The 13,960-nt window shown below is 53.4% G+C and overlaps 2 protein-coding genes across 5 annotated transcripts in view; both read right to left on the reverse strand.

The window, feature by feature from the left end:
* Window positions 1-8: 8 nt before the first annotated feature.
* Window positions 9-10,282, reverse strand: SRPK3 (SRSF protein kinase 3). Of its 4 annotated transcripts, none has more exons than XM_020977235.2 (16): window positions 10,072-10,282; window positions 9,579-9,840; window positions 8,216-8,349; window positions 7,653-7,761; window positions 7,433-7,520; window positions 7,152-7,239; window positions 6,723-6,829; window positions 5,610-5,775; window positions 5,287-5,312; window positions 3,716-3,908; window positions 3,281-3,478; window positions 3,086-3,186; window positions 1,529-1,636; window positions 1,293-1,362; window positions 1,082-1,174; window positions 9-606 (listed from the first exon to the last, which is right to left on the reverse strand). In XM_020977235.2, the coding sequence occupies exons 1-16, from the start codon at window positions 10,127-10,129 to the stop codon at window positions 422-424; spliced, it is 1,986 nt and encodes a 661-aa protein (XP_020832894.1). In that variant the 5' UTR covers window positions 10,130-10,282; the 3' UTR covers window positions 9-421. The 4 variants fall into 4 exon arrangements, with proteins under 4 accessions (XP_020832894.1, XP_020832893.1, XP_020832895.1 ...); XM_020977234.2 differs by having other exon boundaries at window positions 3,281-3,577; window positions 10,072-10,281; XM_020977236.2 differs by lacking the exons at window positions 9,579-9,840; window positions 10,072-10,282 and adding an exon at window positions 8,588-9,229 and having other exon boundaries at window positions 3,281-3,577.
* Window positions 10,283-12,618: 2,336 nt separating this feature from the next.
* PLXNB3 (plexin B3) overlaps window positions 12,619-13,960 on the reverse strand; it is a 44,686-nt gene continuing 43,344 nt past the window's right edge. The window contains 1 exon segment of the mRNA XM_020977292.2: window positions 12,619-13,482. Within this exon segment, the coding sequence (XP_020832951.1) occupies window positions 13,378-13,482 (105 nt within the window). The 3' untranslated portion in view covers window positions 12,619-13,377.

Genomic DNA, 13,960 nt, shown 5'->3' on the forward strand with positions numbered 1-13,960 from the left:
GCAAGATCTTCAGTAAGAAAAACAATTTTATTGCTTTTTTTTTTTTTTGCCCTGAGCTGAAAATTGGGATCAGAAAGGAGGAAACCAGGTTGGAAAACAACTCTAAATCCTTCTCCAGAAACACTGCTGGCTAAAATGATCCAGCATAAGTTAGCACGCTATCTATGGGCCTGAAAGGAGGGTGCACCAAGGTTCCGAGAGATGGGGGAGACTGGGGTCAGCTTTGGAAGCCTCTCCAGTGGCACAGGCGTTGATTAGGTGAGCCTGGTGCCTGGGGGCTGGGGCTGACTGCACTTGAAGCAGTGCCTTGACCTCTTGAGATGGTCTCCTCCCCCATCTGGCATGGTCCCAAGGCACATTTCAAAAGCAGGCCACCCTCTACCACAGCAAACTAGGGCAGGGAGAACAGGAGGAGTTGGGCTTAGGAGTTGAGCCAGGGGTGCTGGAGGCACTGAGCAGCAGTGGCCCGCCTTTCGGGGATATACTCCATCATGGGCAGCAGAAAGTCTGTGAACTGTGTTGCCTGCTCCAGTGACCACTCATACTTCTCCATGAGGACTTCATACAGACCCCAGTGCTTGAGATTTTTAATGTGACGGAGCTCACCTAGGACAGCCAGAGTTGGTTAGCTTACTTAGAAGTTGGTTACCTGCTTGCGTCTTCCTCCACACAGGCCATCTGAGTTTTCTCAGCTCCAGTTCCCACTGGACAAATATGGCTGTAACTTCTCTGATAGGACCCCCCACGCCACTCCTTCCTGCTTTTGTCTTTCTGTCCCACTTATTGTTCAAGATACGGCTCCAGCGCCAATACCAGCCCCTTAGGACAGTGCCTGGCACCTGAGTTGGTATTTAGCACACACAGCTTGGTACTACCTCTGAGCAGAAAGGAATGACCCACAGGAAAATGGGAGCTCCCGGAGAGAGGCACTGGCCACTCGGGACACTTGGCTAGTCTGGCTAAAATGGAAAAACCTGGCTTTCAGCACTTGGCACTAGGCAGCCTGGCTAGAAATTGAGGAGTGTGATTCACCTGATTTTCCACCCCCTCCTGTCTCCCAGAGGCCCCTGCAGCTTAGTACCGTGTCTAGTGAAATATTCCCGTGAATAGCGGCCAGAGAGGGCAAAGGCTGGAGGGATGTCTCCAAGGAGTTCCACAATGTGGGCAATGTGATCTGGGAGGGAGACGAGAGCTACAGTAAGTGCTCTGCCCCTCCCACTTTCCTCCCTTTCGCTTGTCCCCCAGGTGCTAACAGTGAGTCTCATTTCCCTCTCTGTGTGTACCTCACCCACCTTCATCTCGAGTATAGGTTTCTCCGGAGTGTGGCTCAAACAGATAGTCTCCTGTGGCCAGCTCAAAAGCCTGGATGGGGATAAAGAGAGAAGGGGTTGAGTTGACTCTTGAGGCCCAAGAGAAGGGCTGGTGTTGGCCCTAGAGCCATATCTTGAATAAGTGGGATGGAAAGACAAAGGCAGTAAGGAGTGGCATGGTGGGTCAAGGAGCATGGGGTCCTATCGGTGATATCTACCATGCAGGCAGTGCTCCAGATATCAGCAGGTGTGCTATACTCTGCTCCGATAAGCACCTCGATTGCCCGGTACTGTCTGGTCTGGATGTCCTCAGTAAAGTGCTTGTGCTTGGGAGTAAGGGAAAGAAGTTGCTGCAGACGGGGCCTGCCAGAACCAGTATGGCCGGCCTCAAGTCTGAGGAACAGAATTCAGCTAGCCCTGCTCTCCGAACCACCCATACCTGCCTTCTAATGCCCAAGACCTTCCCACTTGACTCCATTGGTACTAGAAGTGCTTGGGGCCTTGGCCCTGAGAAAATGGTCTCCTTGGGACATGAGGGAGTGGGGGGTGGGGGGAGGTGGGGGTGAAGTCAGATGGGGGAACCTAACTTCCCCCCTCCTCTCTGGACTACTCTACCCACAGCAGGGGTTCTTAACCATTTTTGTCACAGTTTAAAATGAATCACCAGGATTACAAAGGAAATTAATTCTATTGAAATAGTTATCAAAATACTTTAAAAAAAAACCCATCCCCAGGGGCAGCTAGGTGGCACAGTGGATAGAGCTGCAGCCTTGGAGTCAGGAGTACGTGAGTTCAAATCCAGTCTCAGACACATGTCACTTACTAGCTGTGTGACCCTGGGCAAGTCACTTAACCCTGATTGCCTCACCAAAAAGCGAAAACAAAAAACAAAAACCATCCCAGATCCCTGATTGGAGATCAGCAGGGATGAGCTGATCCAGGTACTGAGCCTCCCACTGGCTGCCACCCAGTAGAAGTAGCCCTGGCATGCTTGGCTTTAGTGCATGCCCTAGGCCCTTGGCTAGGATCATACAGCAGCACCCCAAGATTATACCCCAGACAGGACCCCTGACTTCCAGTCTGGGGCTGTCCACTAAGAAAAGGTGGGACAGTTAGAAACTCTTGATGTAACATTCTTCATATCAATTAGTGATTCATTGAGGAGTCCTGCCTCTCAATAGAATCAAATGGGGGAATGAGAGAAATGATTTGGGGAGATCCAGATTTCTCTCCCTTTTTTCTAAAGTCCTGATTTTAAAAGTTCAGTCTCTTGAAGGACATTGCTGATAACGAGATTGGACTAACTTTCTTGTTCAGACCCCACTCAGAGTGGGGATAGCCATTGTGTTCTACTCAGGTTTGGGTGGTTATTTATAAAGAAGATGATTTAATCAAAGTTCAGGTCCAGTCCCCCATTGGAATATTCATTCTCTCACTAACTGTTAACCAATCAGAGTTGCCTGGCATCCTTTTGAACACTTCTCTTCCAAAATAACCCACAAGCCCTGAGCCTACCGCCATGACTGTCTTCGATCTAAGAGAGACAGCCAAATGACTTTATTAATAAAGGTGCTGGCCTTATCAATAAAATGATTACACTACTGGGGGGAGGGGGGGCGGAGGGGGAAGGTGGGAGACCAAGATTACCCCAGAAATCTTTGCACATGCATAGCCCATTTTATGGGGTGACTGCCTGACCACAGCCTAGGGGCCAAAGAGGCCTGTGGAGACCTCAGGAAGGCAAAAGGGGCGATTCCCTGCTTCCCCTGTCATACCACCCAGCAAGCATTGCCGAGATCAGCGATTTTAATCTTGATCTTGTCTGCATTCTGTGGTTCCAAAGGGTTCACCAGGAAGTCTGAGGCATTGAATGTTCCTGAGTCAGGGGAAGGTAAGGAGAGGGGGCTGAAAAGGGGGCTCCAGACAGGTGGAGCCTTCCTAATCAGTCCAGCCATGTGACCCCCACTTACTGTTGAGGGAGCAAAGTCTCCCCTTCTCCTGACGGTTTGAAAAGCCTGAAAGGGTGGAGCCCGAGGTGGGGGAGAAGAGGGACCCCGAAAATCCAGAAGTCTGTGAGTCAGGGCTGAAGCCTCGGTTGCCTGCGCGTTGTCCCCAAGGTGGTGAGGAAGAGGCCGGGGAGGCCCCTCCACCTCCCCACGGGTGACAGCCTGAAGAGGAAGTCAGGCTCTGGGGACTGCATGCCAAGCTGCCCCCAGACGCCTCAGCAAGGGTGGTCCCGCTGCTTTCGCCCAGCTGTGAGTTGGTGCCTGTGGGAGATAGGGTGAGCCTTCGTACCTCCCACCTGATCTCTCCCAGAGGGGCTGAATAAAGGCCAGGTATGATGAGGGGCAGGGAGGTAGCCCTTCCCTCTTCCTCCCTCCCCCGGCAGAGGAAGCCTCACTCACATGTGGCCCCTACAGCTTCATCTGAGTCCATGTCAGGGGGCTGGGATGGTGGAGCCAGCAGGCCTTCCAGGCCCCTCTCACCCTCCAGGTCCTCCAGGCGCTGCAGGTCCCGAAGGCGTTCCTCCAGGAGCTGCTTCTGCCGTTTCTGCTTGCGTCTCATCTTCTTCTTCTTGTTCTTAGAGAGCCTGACATTCTAAGCAGAGAGGAGCCCAGGTGTATGAAGGGTGGGGAGGGGGGAGGAGAGGAACCCCTCCCCCTCTGAGAAGCAAAGGTTTGGCTCACATGGACCTCCCCCATTAGCAGTTCCAAGCTGAGGAAGCCCCAGATTGGTTCATCAGCCCTCAAGGTCACAAGCACAGTCCAAAGGCCCCAGGAGAGTTCAGAGTACACGTCCCTATCTCCCCCTACCCAGTCACTCCTTTGTAAATAATAATATCTAACATTTATATAGTGCTTACTCAATGATTATCTTTTTCTGATCCCCACAACAACCCTGGGACACAGGTGCTATCCCTCTTTTACAGTTGAGTAAACTGAGGCAGAGGGGGGGCAATGACTTGCCCAGGGTCACTCAGCTAGTAAATGTCTGAGGCTAAATTTGAACTCAGGTCTTCTTGCCTCTACGCCCAGCGCTCTTTGAACTGTGGCACCCCCTAACTGCCCCTTACTGTAAAGTAAGGGAGCTTGACTAGATTACCTCTAAGGTCCCTTTGAGGGCTAATTCTATGATCCTAGGAATTGGTAAATAGATCCCCCAACTCCCTCTCTTGATGGCCCAGCTCTACTATTCAGGCCAAGCTCCTTCCCCCCCCTTTTTTTTAGCCCTCAAAGCCCCTCCTCCCCCTTCTGGCCCTTCAGTTTCCTCCTCTGTAAGGAGGGGGTGGGGTGGGGTTAGGAGCCTCTATGACCCTACTAGTTCTGATGTCCTACGACCCTGGTACAAGCACTCCCTGTTTTACAGACGTCTGATCTGAGTTATCAATTATATCTTTCAATGGTTGGTCAGATCCACAGTGTCCTGGGACGTGAAGGCTTGTTTTCCCAACATACCCTTTCTTAAAGGCTAGCTATTAACTTCATTCATAGGTCACTCACTACAGGCTGGATGGGACCTAGTCTGGGAATGTCAGACCAAGCAACCTATTCACGAGCAGATTATTGGGAATTGGGGCCTGCTGGTAGACTGTCCTCCTAAGCTCCCTGAGGGCAGGGCAAGTCTCCTCCACTCTCCAACCCACCATTCCCGAGTAGATTGAACAAATGATATTCAAAAAGAACTCTGAAGAATTGACTTTGATTGACAAACTTGACGAGTAACTTACATCGTGTGTCCCAGTTCTCAGAGACTGTGAGGTAAATTTATTAACTAGGTTTGTTCAACAAGGCTTCAGCCAGCACTACCCCCAGCCACAGCCCAGCTTCCTCCCAGGACTGGGTAGTGGAAATAAGGGGGGCCCTGCCCCCAAATTTTGCTTCTCTCATCCCTGCACCTTTAGTATGTCCCACGGGAGGAGAACACAAACTTTGAGTAAACTCAGAAGCATGGGACAGGTACCAGGGTACCAACTTACCGTGATCTGCTGGGGCGCAGAGCTCACTAGAGTAGGCCAAGACGACAGGCCAGAGAGAGGAGGTGTGGGGAGGAGAGAGAGAGGGAGAGAGAGAGGGGGGGGGAGGGAGAGAGGGAGAGGGAGGGAGAGGGGGAGAGAGAGAGAGAGAGAGAGAGAGAGAGAGAGAGAGAGAGAGAGAGAGAGAGAGAGAGAGAGAGAGAAGAGAAAAGTTAAGGGGGTCAGATGGCAGAGGGAATTCTTAGATCCCAGGGGCTGGGGGACAAGAGGGCCAGGGCTAAGGGAAGGTGCCTCCCCCACTCCCACATCCCCAGCCCAAGCAGTACCAGTGTTGCCAGAGATAGGTGGGGCCCCCGACTGCTGCCACAATGTAGCCTCTGCTGCCAGCCTTCGGATGTAGACCTCACCCACACACAGAAGAATGTTCTCCGGCTTGATGTCAGTGTGGATGATCTTACATTTGGTGTGGAGGTAATCCAGGCCCTGCAGCACCTAGCGGTGGAACCATCAATGATCAACTGGATTTCCCCAAGCTTCTCCTCACCCCCACCAGTGGAGAATCATAGGCTCACCGATTGGAGTAGGGAAAGACCTTAAGAGGTTATTTGGCCTGAACTCTTCATTTTACAGATGAATAAACTTAGGCCCACATACCAACCAAATGATCAAGAGTTTATCTGATTAAGAACTAGAAGATAATAACAGAATTTGATCCAGAGTTCTGAGGTCAAGACTCAAAGGAAATTAGAGATAGATAGACAGATAGATAGATAGATAGATAGATAGATAGATAGATAGATAGATGGATGAATGATGAGGGCCTAGTACAATGAGATCTTAAAACTATACTACAAGTCAGAAATTATAAAAAACAATTTGATATTAGTTAAAAAATAGAAGAGAGTTGTTCAACAGAATAGAGTAGCTAGCAGCTACATTGCAGAAGTCCAGTAGAGTAACCATAAACCCAATCTAGAAACATAATTCCATAACCTGAGAATACAGGATGAGGAACAGAGGCCTAAGGCAGTGAAGTGACAAGCTTCAGAGCTGGGATTCCTACTCTGGCCTTCTGACTAAAGCTATGACTGACTTCTCTACTGCCCTGGAGGCCTGAGGTTATGTGAATGAGATGGAGTGATTCACCAGGTTAAGTAAGAGGCCGAACCTGGAGCACTTCTAATTGTAGGCTCACACATACTCAACACTGTCAAGACTGGGAAGAGGTCAGTAAGCAATTAATTAGCCAACCAGGGCCCTATTAGAATATCCACTCCCCAAGGGTATGGATCCTATCTTTGCCTTCCCAGTACTCGGAACAGTGCCCGACAAATAATAAGACTTACTAGCTTTGGGTCTCAGCTGATTCCCAAGGAGCTCCCTTCCCTTCTTGAGTGCCCCCTGCCCACCCCCCAGCCCAGGTCCCAAGCCAGCCCCACCTGCCGCATGATGGTCTTCACACAGGGGAGGGGAAGGCCTTGGTAGTTAGATTTGATGATCCATTTGAGGAGCTGGTGACCCAGAACCTCCAATACCATGCATACATCTGGCCGGGCAGAGGAGTGAAGGCACATCGAACTGAACAAGGACATTCCCTCTCGGTGCTGGGGGGGTAGGTGAGGGGATGGGGGGGGAAGATGGCTCCCCACTCCCCCAAGACAGCTTTCCAGAGGGGCTTCCAAACCCAAGGGAATCCTTGGCCACCGATTACTTCTTGGTAATCCCCCCCCCCCTTTTATTTATTTATTTTTTCAACAGGGCAGTAATGCAGAGGGTAAGGACGTCACCTATTCCTATTCCTAATCCCCCTCTCCAGTCCCCCTGCACGCTGCCCAAACCCTCAGAATTAGCCAAACTCCCAAGGATACGGACACCATTGATCCCTGAGATTCTGAAGTCATCGATGAGTTGCACGACAGTCTCCCTCTTGGGGTCACTGGGATCGCTGTCCCGGACCTGGAGGCATCAAGACTATGATGGGGGTGGGGGACGAGGTGAGGAGCAGAGGAGTCCAGAGAGCCTTCCACGCCATCGGGGAATTTGTTCCTCTGAGCTCTCTCTCCCCCTCCTGCTTCTTACTGTCCGCGCTTCTAGTGGGATGGGGGCGGGGCACACACACGGAAGTCCAAAAAGCACGGTGAGGACTTACACATTTGAGCAGTTTGATCTCATCCACGGCAGTCTCAGTATAGTGGACAGCACTCTTCACCACCTTCAGGGCCACAAACCGCTTCCGCCTAAAAAAGAGACCCCCGATTACCTGTCACCACCAACGTCACTGTCTGGGTCCTCAAATCCAAGGATGGGAGGGGGGAGAGCGAGATTGGCCAAATGGGCCAGGAGGAGGGTGTGGGAGAGGGGTCACTCACTGGATATCCCAGCAGAGCCAGACAGTAGAGAAGTGGCCCCACCCCAGCTTTCGAACCACGTGGTATCGTCCATTGAACAGGTCTCCAATCTTCACTGGGTAGTAACCACCTTGGGGTGGGGGGAGGGAAGGCGGATGGAAAGACTTCAGGCCTACCTACCCGTTGTTAGGATACCACTTCTCCAAGGCCCCGAGTCAGTCCAGGTGCCTCTGCCTAGCCACCCCCATCCCTTACAGGCTCACTATTTGTGCTAATCATTGGGACCATACTCCAATGGCCCACATAGGCTCGCTGAGCTCCCTATGGATGAAACCTTTGTCTCCTTCTCTGTCTGTCCTCCCCCCCCCCCCCGCATAAGAAAACAGAGGGCAGGGGAACAAGAAGGGGTTTGGTGTTATTGGCTTGGTCCTCCCACCTCCATCCCCTTCCCTTCCTGAGAGGGGAGAGACCGAAGCTGCCTTTGTTTCTCTTTATTCAGGCTGCCTGCCCTGGGATGGACCCTTTATCCCCCACCTCCCATCCAAAGGGGGGAGGCCAAGTTGGCTTTGGCAGCTCTCCATTACCCCTGCAGTAATCGGTGGGGTCTTCCTGTTCTTCATCATCAGAGCCCAGAAGGCCCTCCAGTACCATGGGGGGTAGCACCCGATCAGCTCTCACCTCCGGGTCAATGAACTCTTGGCCACATGCAAGATGTGAACTTGTTGGTAGGGGTGGAGAGGGAAGTCCTCAGGTTATACCCTCCAAGCCTTCTTGGATTCCCCCAGTCCTCCCTCCAATTTCCAGTTTGTCCCACCAGGTTCCCTTCCTCCCCCACACTCCACTGCCCCTCCCCCCCACATTCTCCAGGGCTGCCCAGCTCTACTCTGGGCAGAGAGAATCCCAGAAAGAGGTCCATTTCTCTATCTAGACCCACAGACTTGAGGGCACCCCCCTACCTGTCGCTGCTGCTGCTGCTTGAGCTCATCTTGACCTCACCAGCACACTACACCCCTACCTACTCTACCCCAAGTCAGGGGGTTACCAGGAAAATCTATCTAACTGATCCCCCAGTCCCCAACACCAAGGTCTGAAGAGCTCGGGTGTTCTGCCCTCAGTCACTTGGCCTAGCCTGTTGGAGGTAGGGAGTGGGGATGGGGGGTTGACGTCAATTTCTCCTTTTGGAATTTTTTTGGGAGGAGGGAGACCTTATCTCTACTGTGGGGAGAGTGGATTGAGGGGCATTTATAGCTGGGGTGATTTCACTCGGCTGGCCAGGGAAAGGGTTATAAATAGATTCTCAGCTGCTTTTAGGGAAGGGAAAGGTATGTCAGTGGAAAGGTCCCCTCCCCCTACCACCCAAAAAAGTCCACTCTACCGACTCGCTGAGGGTCCTGGTCCTTTAACTCTTAAAGGCACATACTCCCGAAACAGAGACTTCCCCAGGGAATCTGACAACATCGGCCACCTGGACTACATGTTCCAGTTCTAAACTCTCAAGTCCTATAAGCACCCTGTGGGGGTCCATGGGTGAGCTGGTCTCTCTGCCTGTCTCTACTCTCCCGACCGAAAGAGGCTCATCAGTTCCTCAGTCTGTTTCAACTTCTTGGAGGCTTTTCTCCTAAGTCTAGGGGTAAAGAGTGGCCAGCCCGGGACCTGCCACGCCCCCTCCACCCTCCACCCCACCCCCGCTAGAAAGCCTCTGAACTCCCAGAATCCCCCCGACTGGCCCTGGGGGGTCCATCCTGCCTGGCTTTCCGGGCCAGGCCGCCCAGAACTCGCGCCCCTCCTCCCCCGACCCCCCTCACCCCAGTGTCTCGGATTGACTCTGATCGGCACCTGCTGCGCCATCACCCCACCCCCCCGTACAACTTGGGCCTCCCTCCCAGAGAATGTCGAGCCTCCCCTCCTAGGGGATCTGCCCCCCACCTGGCTGTCGCGCGCACTTACTTGGGCTGCACGTGCTGGTTCTTCGGCTCGGCCGGCGGCGGCGGCAGGGGAGGCAATGGTGGAGGCAGTGGCGGAGGCAATGGCGGTGGGGGCCGCGGGAGCAGGGACTGCCGCTGTTGCTTCTGCCGCCGCCGCCACCGGGGCTGCTTGGACTGGCCCCCCCGCGATTGCGGGGAGCTACCCCCAGCGTCGCCCGCCCCGCCCCCTTCCTTCTTCTGCGGCTTCTTCTCGCTGTTCTGGTCTGAGTTGGGCGGGTTAGGTTCTACGGGAGGCGGGGACGGAACAGGACGGGACGGGGCGGGGCAGGATTGGAGAGAAGAGAGCACTGGTGAGCCAGAGCCGAAGGCTCTGCGGTCCCCTCGGAGCTCGCCCGCTCGGGGCACAGCCACGGCGCGTGGCCCAGGATCCTGCTCCCAGCTTTTTGCCTGGCCCTGGCTGGCCTTGCCCCGTCCCGTCTGTTCTGGATCCTGGGCCCGTCGGGCCTGGTGCCTACCTTTCTCGTTGCTCATCTCCGCAGCTGCGAAGTCCATCCGATTTGGCCCGGACCGCATTTGTGCGAGCGTGCCGGCACGCGGTCACCGGCCCCCTCGTTCCCGGACGACGTGGCACTGGATCGCCTGGACGGCGGAGAGAGAGAGAAGTGAGCTGGAAGCTTGGAGCAGGTGCCCGCGTGTGAGTTACGCGGACCTCGAAGGGGAGCTGTCCAGAGACAGCATCCCCACACCTCAGAGATCGCTAGGGGTGGAGTGGCTCCCTCCGGTGCTGTCCTTTTATACGCTGGTCCCCCCTCCCACCCAGCCAACGCCCCGCACCCAGCGCTCATTGGCTGGTTTTTCGAAACGCCCTGAGGGCGCTTCCTCACCACCTTGTGGTCTCTGTGGGCCTCAGTTTCCCCATCCAAAAAATGACTGGGGCAGACTGACCCCGCCAATGCCGTTTTTTTCTGTCCACTTCTCTGCCTTTTGATCCCCATTACCCTCGCCCGATTTGTTCCAGACGAACTGGATGGCTACCTGCCATTCCTGACTCTCGGCCTGCCAGGGAGGCTGCTCCCTCCATGCATTCCCACCGGCCACGCCAGCATCCCCGACGTTAGAGTGCCCTTCCTCGGCCTTTCTCTGTGGTCTTTGCATCCCGCTTCCCGGCGTTCGGTCAGAAATGTTTGTTGAGTATATTCAATCAAGTACGGCCCTCATTCCCGTTCGACCTCTCCTCCTCTCTCCGCGACCCAAGCCGCCTTCTACCCCTCTTCCCCACTCCCCCATATTGGGCTGACCCAGCAGGGATTTTGCAGGCGGTCAGTCAATAAACATTTATTAAGCACCTGATGAGTACCAGGCACAGTGCCAAAAGCTAAGACAAAAGGTAATCTTCAAAGAGCCCACAATCTAATGGCGGGGGCGGGGGCGGAGGGAGGGACACAACATGCAAACAAATCTGTCCAAAGCAAGTTCTATACAGGATCACTAGGAAATAATGACCAGAGGGAAGGCCCCGGAATTCAGAGGGCTTGGGGAGGGCTGCCTGTAGGAGATGTGGTTTTAGTTGGGACTTAAGGAAGCCGGGGAGATCTGTGGTCAAGCTTGGGGGAGGGGGAGCATTGAGGGACAGCCAGAGAGAATGCCCAGAGCAGAGAGATGGAAGGTCTTGTTGGAGGAGCAGCCAGGAGACTGGGGTCACCAGACCGAAGAGTACATGTCCAGGAGTAAGGGGTAAGAAGGCTGGGAAGGTAGGAGGGGGCTGAGCCATGAAGGGCCTTGAGCACCAAACAGAGCATTTTGTACTTGATCCTGGAGGTAATAGGGAGTCACCGGGGTTTGCGGGGGTGGCGGCGCGGGGGTGGCATGATCGAACCCGCACTTTAAGAAAAACACTTTTGTGGCTGAATGGAGGAAGGAGGGAGGGAGTGTCAGAAAGGAAATGGGGTAGAATTTGGGAAATGTCGCAAAGGAGAATTGACTAGCCTTCGCGGGTCTGGATATGGGGGTGTGAAATTTCGGGAGGAGTCGAGATCAACATGTTGCCAGCCCGGGGACCTGGGAAAATGGTGTTACTGCTTGCCTCAGCCTCACCGGTCTGGAGGGGAGGAGTGGACCGTCTCCTTTTGTACTACCATCCCCAGAAAACGCTCCACAGAAGTCGGCTGAGTGGTTTTTCAAAAAGCGCCAACCGCACTCTCTCAGTTTTTGCCCCGAACCTAGAACCGTCTCCTATCCCTGTCTCTGGGCTTACAGTAACCGGGAAGGGTGGGACGGGGTGGGGGCGGGGGGGTGGGGTGGAGCATGGGTGGGAAGGGGTTAAGGGAAGGATGATGGGTTCAGTTTTAGACTTGTGTTTAAGATGTCTACTGGACATACAATTCGAGAAGACTGAAAGACAGTTGGAGATGCCAGACTGAAGGAGTGTTAGGGCAAGATGGGTAGATGGGGGCCAGCTAGGTGGCGCAGTGGATAGAGCACCGGCCCTGAAGTCAGGAGGACCTGAGTTCAAATCCAGTCTCAGACCAAATACTTGCCATTTACTAGCTGTGTGATCCTGGGCAAGTCACTTAACCCCAACTGCCAAAAAAAAAAAAAAGAAGATGGGTAGATGGGAGAATCATCAGCATAGAGATAGAAATTAAATCCTTGGGAGCTGTTGAGATCCCCAAGTAAAGCAGTCTAGAGTGAGAAGAGAAGAGGGCCCAGAACAGAGCCCTGAGGGTCACCTATGGTTCAAAGGCATGATCTTGAGAAGGATCCAGCATAGGAGACTGAGAAAGATTGGTCAGAGAGGGAGGAGAATCAGGAGAGAGAGGAGCTGAGTGTGTGTGTGTGTGTGTGTGTGTGTGTGTGTGTGTGTGTGTGTGTGTGTGTGTGTGCCACAGTTTGCACTCTACTGTCTTCCCCCACTCCCAGCAATTGTGCTCCCAGCCCCAGCTATTGCTACTAGGATCAGGATTTCTTCTGCGTCATTCCTGTCTCCCTATCCCCACACCCTTATGACCCAGCAACAGGCCTCTGAAAAGTGAAGACGATGGTCCTCCTCAGGAAATATGAGGAAATATGACAAGAGAAGATTATTTTAAACTTTTTTTAAAGGCTTTGATCTCATTTATTTCCAAATGGAATTTTCCAGCAAGTAAATAAATATATGGGATGGGGGGGGTGAGATGGGAGGGGTGTAGGCCATCCTTTAAGTATCCCAAAAAGGGCAGGAGCTGGTGTGAATTAGGATAACCCTGGGCTGCCTGAGACTAGCTATGCCTTAGTTAACAGGCCTCAATAAGAAAAGCAAAGTTGGGTGCTCCCCTCCCATACTACCCCCACTAATGATCCTAGTGACCAGGGCAAGGGGAAGCCACAGGCTAGGCCAGACTGGCTTGAGTGGGAAGTCCTGAATGTTTGACCCCCTACCCCTTCTTCACTACAGAAGAGTGTCCCAGATAGGGTTTATTTCCCACTATTTCCTCCATACTTGTGAAAAATAGGGTCAAGCTTTGACCACTACTCTGGGTACCAACAGTGCCCCACCCAGCCTCCTGGCTCACTCTACCCCAAACCTCTTTTGAGGGTCCTGGAGAGAGAGGCTCTAAAGCCCTCTCTAGCTCCATTTTGGGGGGAGGGGAGGGAAAGTCGGTAAGGACGGAGTCACCCAGTTGGGTCTCTAGGGAGCTGGGACAAAAGGCACTACTGGTAAGAGAGAGGGGTCCCTGACAGTTGATTTTAAGCTGGAGGGCCTGGCTGGGGCAGCTCCCACACCCCAGTCAGGTCCATCTCCTTCTCCTTGGCCCAAGATCTGGCCCCTGGGTGGTAGGGCCTCACAAGTCAGTAACTTTGTTCTCCACCAGAGCGGCAATCTGTTGAAGCCTGTAGGCCAGCTGCATCTTCTGGCCCACAGGGTCCTCTTCCAGGGCACTGATAATCTGGAAAGAAGCCAGGGAGATCTGATCAGCTAGCATTGCCTTCCTGGGCTCCCCTTCCTTTTTACCCCTCCCCCAATTCTGTCTCTGCTGAACCTTGGAGACCATAATGAAGTCTTCCCTAGGCAAGGGCAGGCTCCCCCTCTGGGGCCTTCCCATAGAATTGGAGCAAACCTTTTGGAAGCACCCATCCCAGAGCACCTCTGGGAGAGATGAGGCGTACACCATCACTCCCAGCACAGCCACTCTGAGCTTGGGTGTCAGGATCCCTTTTTTCAGGGAGTTTGGGTCTGGCACTTGGGAAATGATTTCCCCTCTGAAGGCATTTCAAGATGTTAGGGATTAAAGCAAAGCTGTGGTCCAAGCAAAGCTGATTACTCAGCTCCCCACTCCCTCCACCTCCTCTCTAACTTTAAGTGGTTCTAGATATCTAACCTTAAGGGTTCTCCCCTCTCCCCTCCAAGGTTCTAGGCCCTTCTCC

The sequence above is a fragment of the Phascolarctos cinereus genome, unplaced genomic scaffold, assembly GCF_003287225.1.
Source record: "Phascolarctos cinereus isolate Bilbo 61053 unplaced genomic scaffold, phaCin_HiC Scaffold_8;HRSCAF=390, whole genome shotgun sequence".
Classification (NCBI taxonomy): Eukaryota; Metazoa; Chordata; class Mammalia; order Diprotodontia; family Phascolarctidae; genus Phascolarctos; species Phascolarctos cinereus.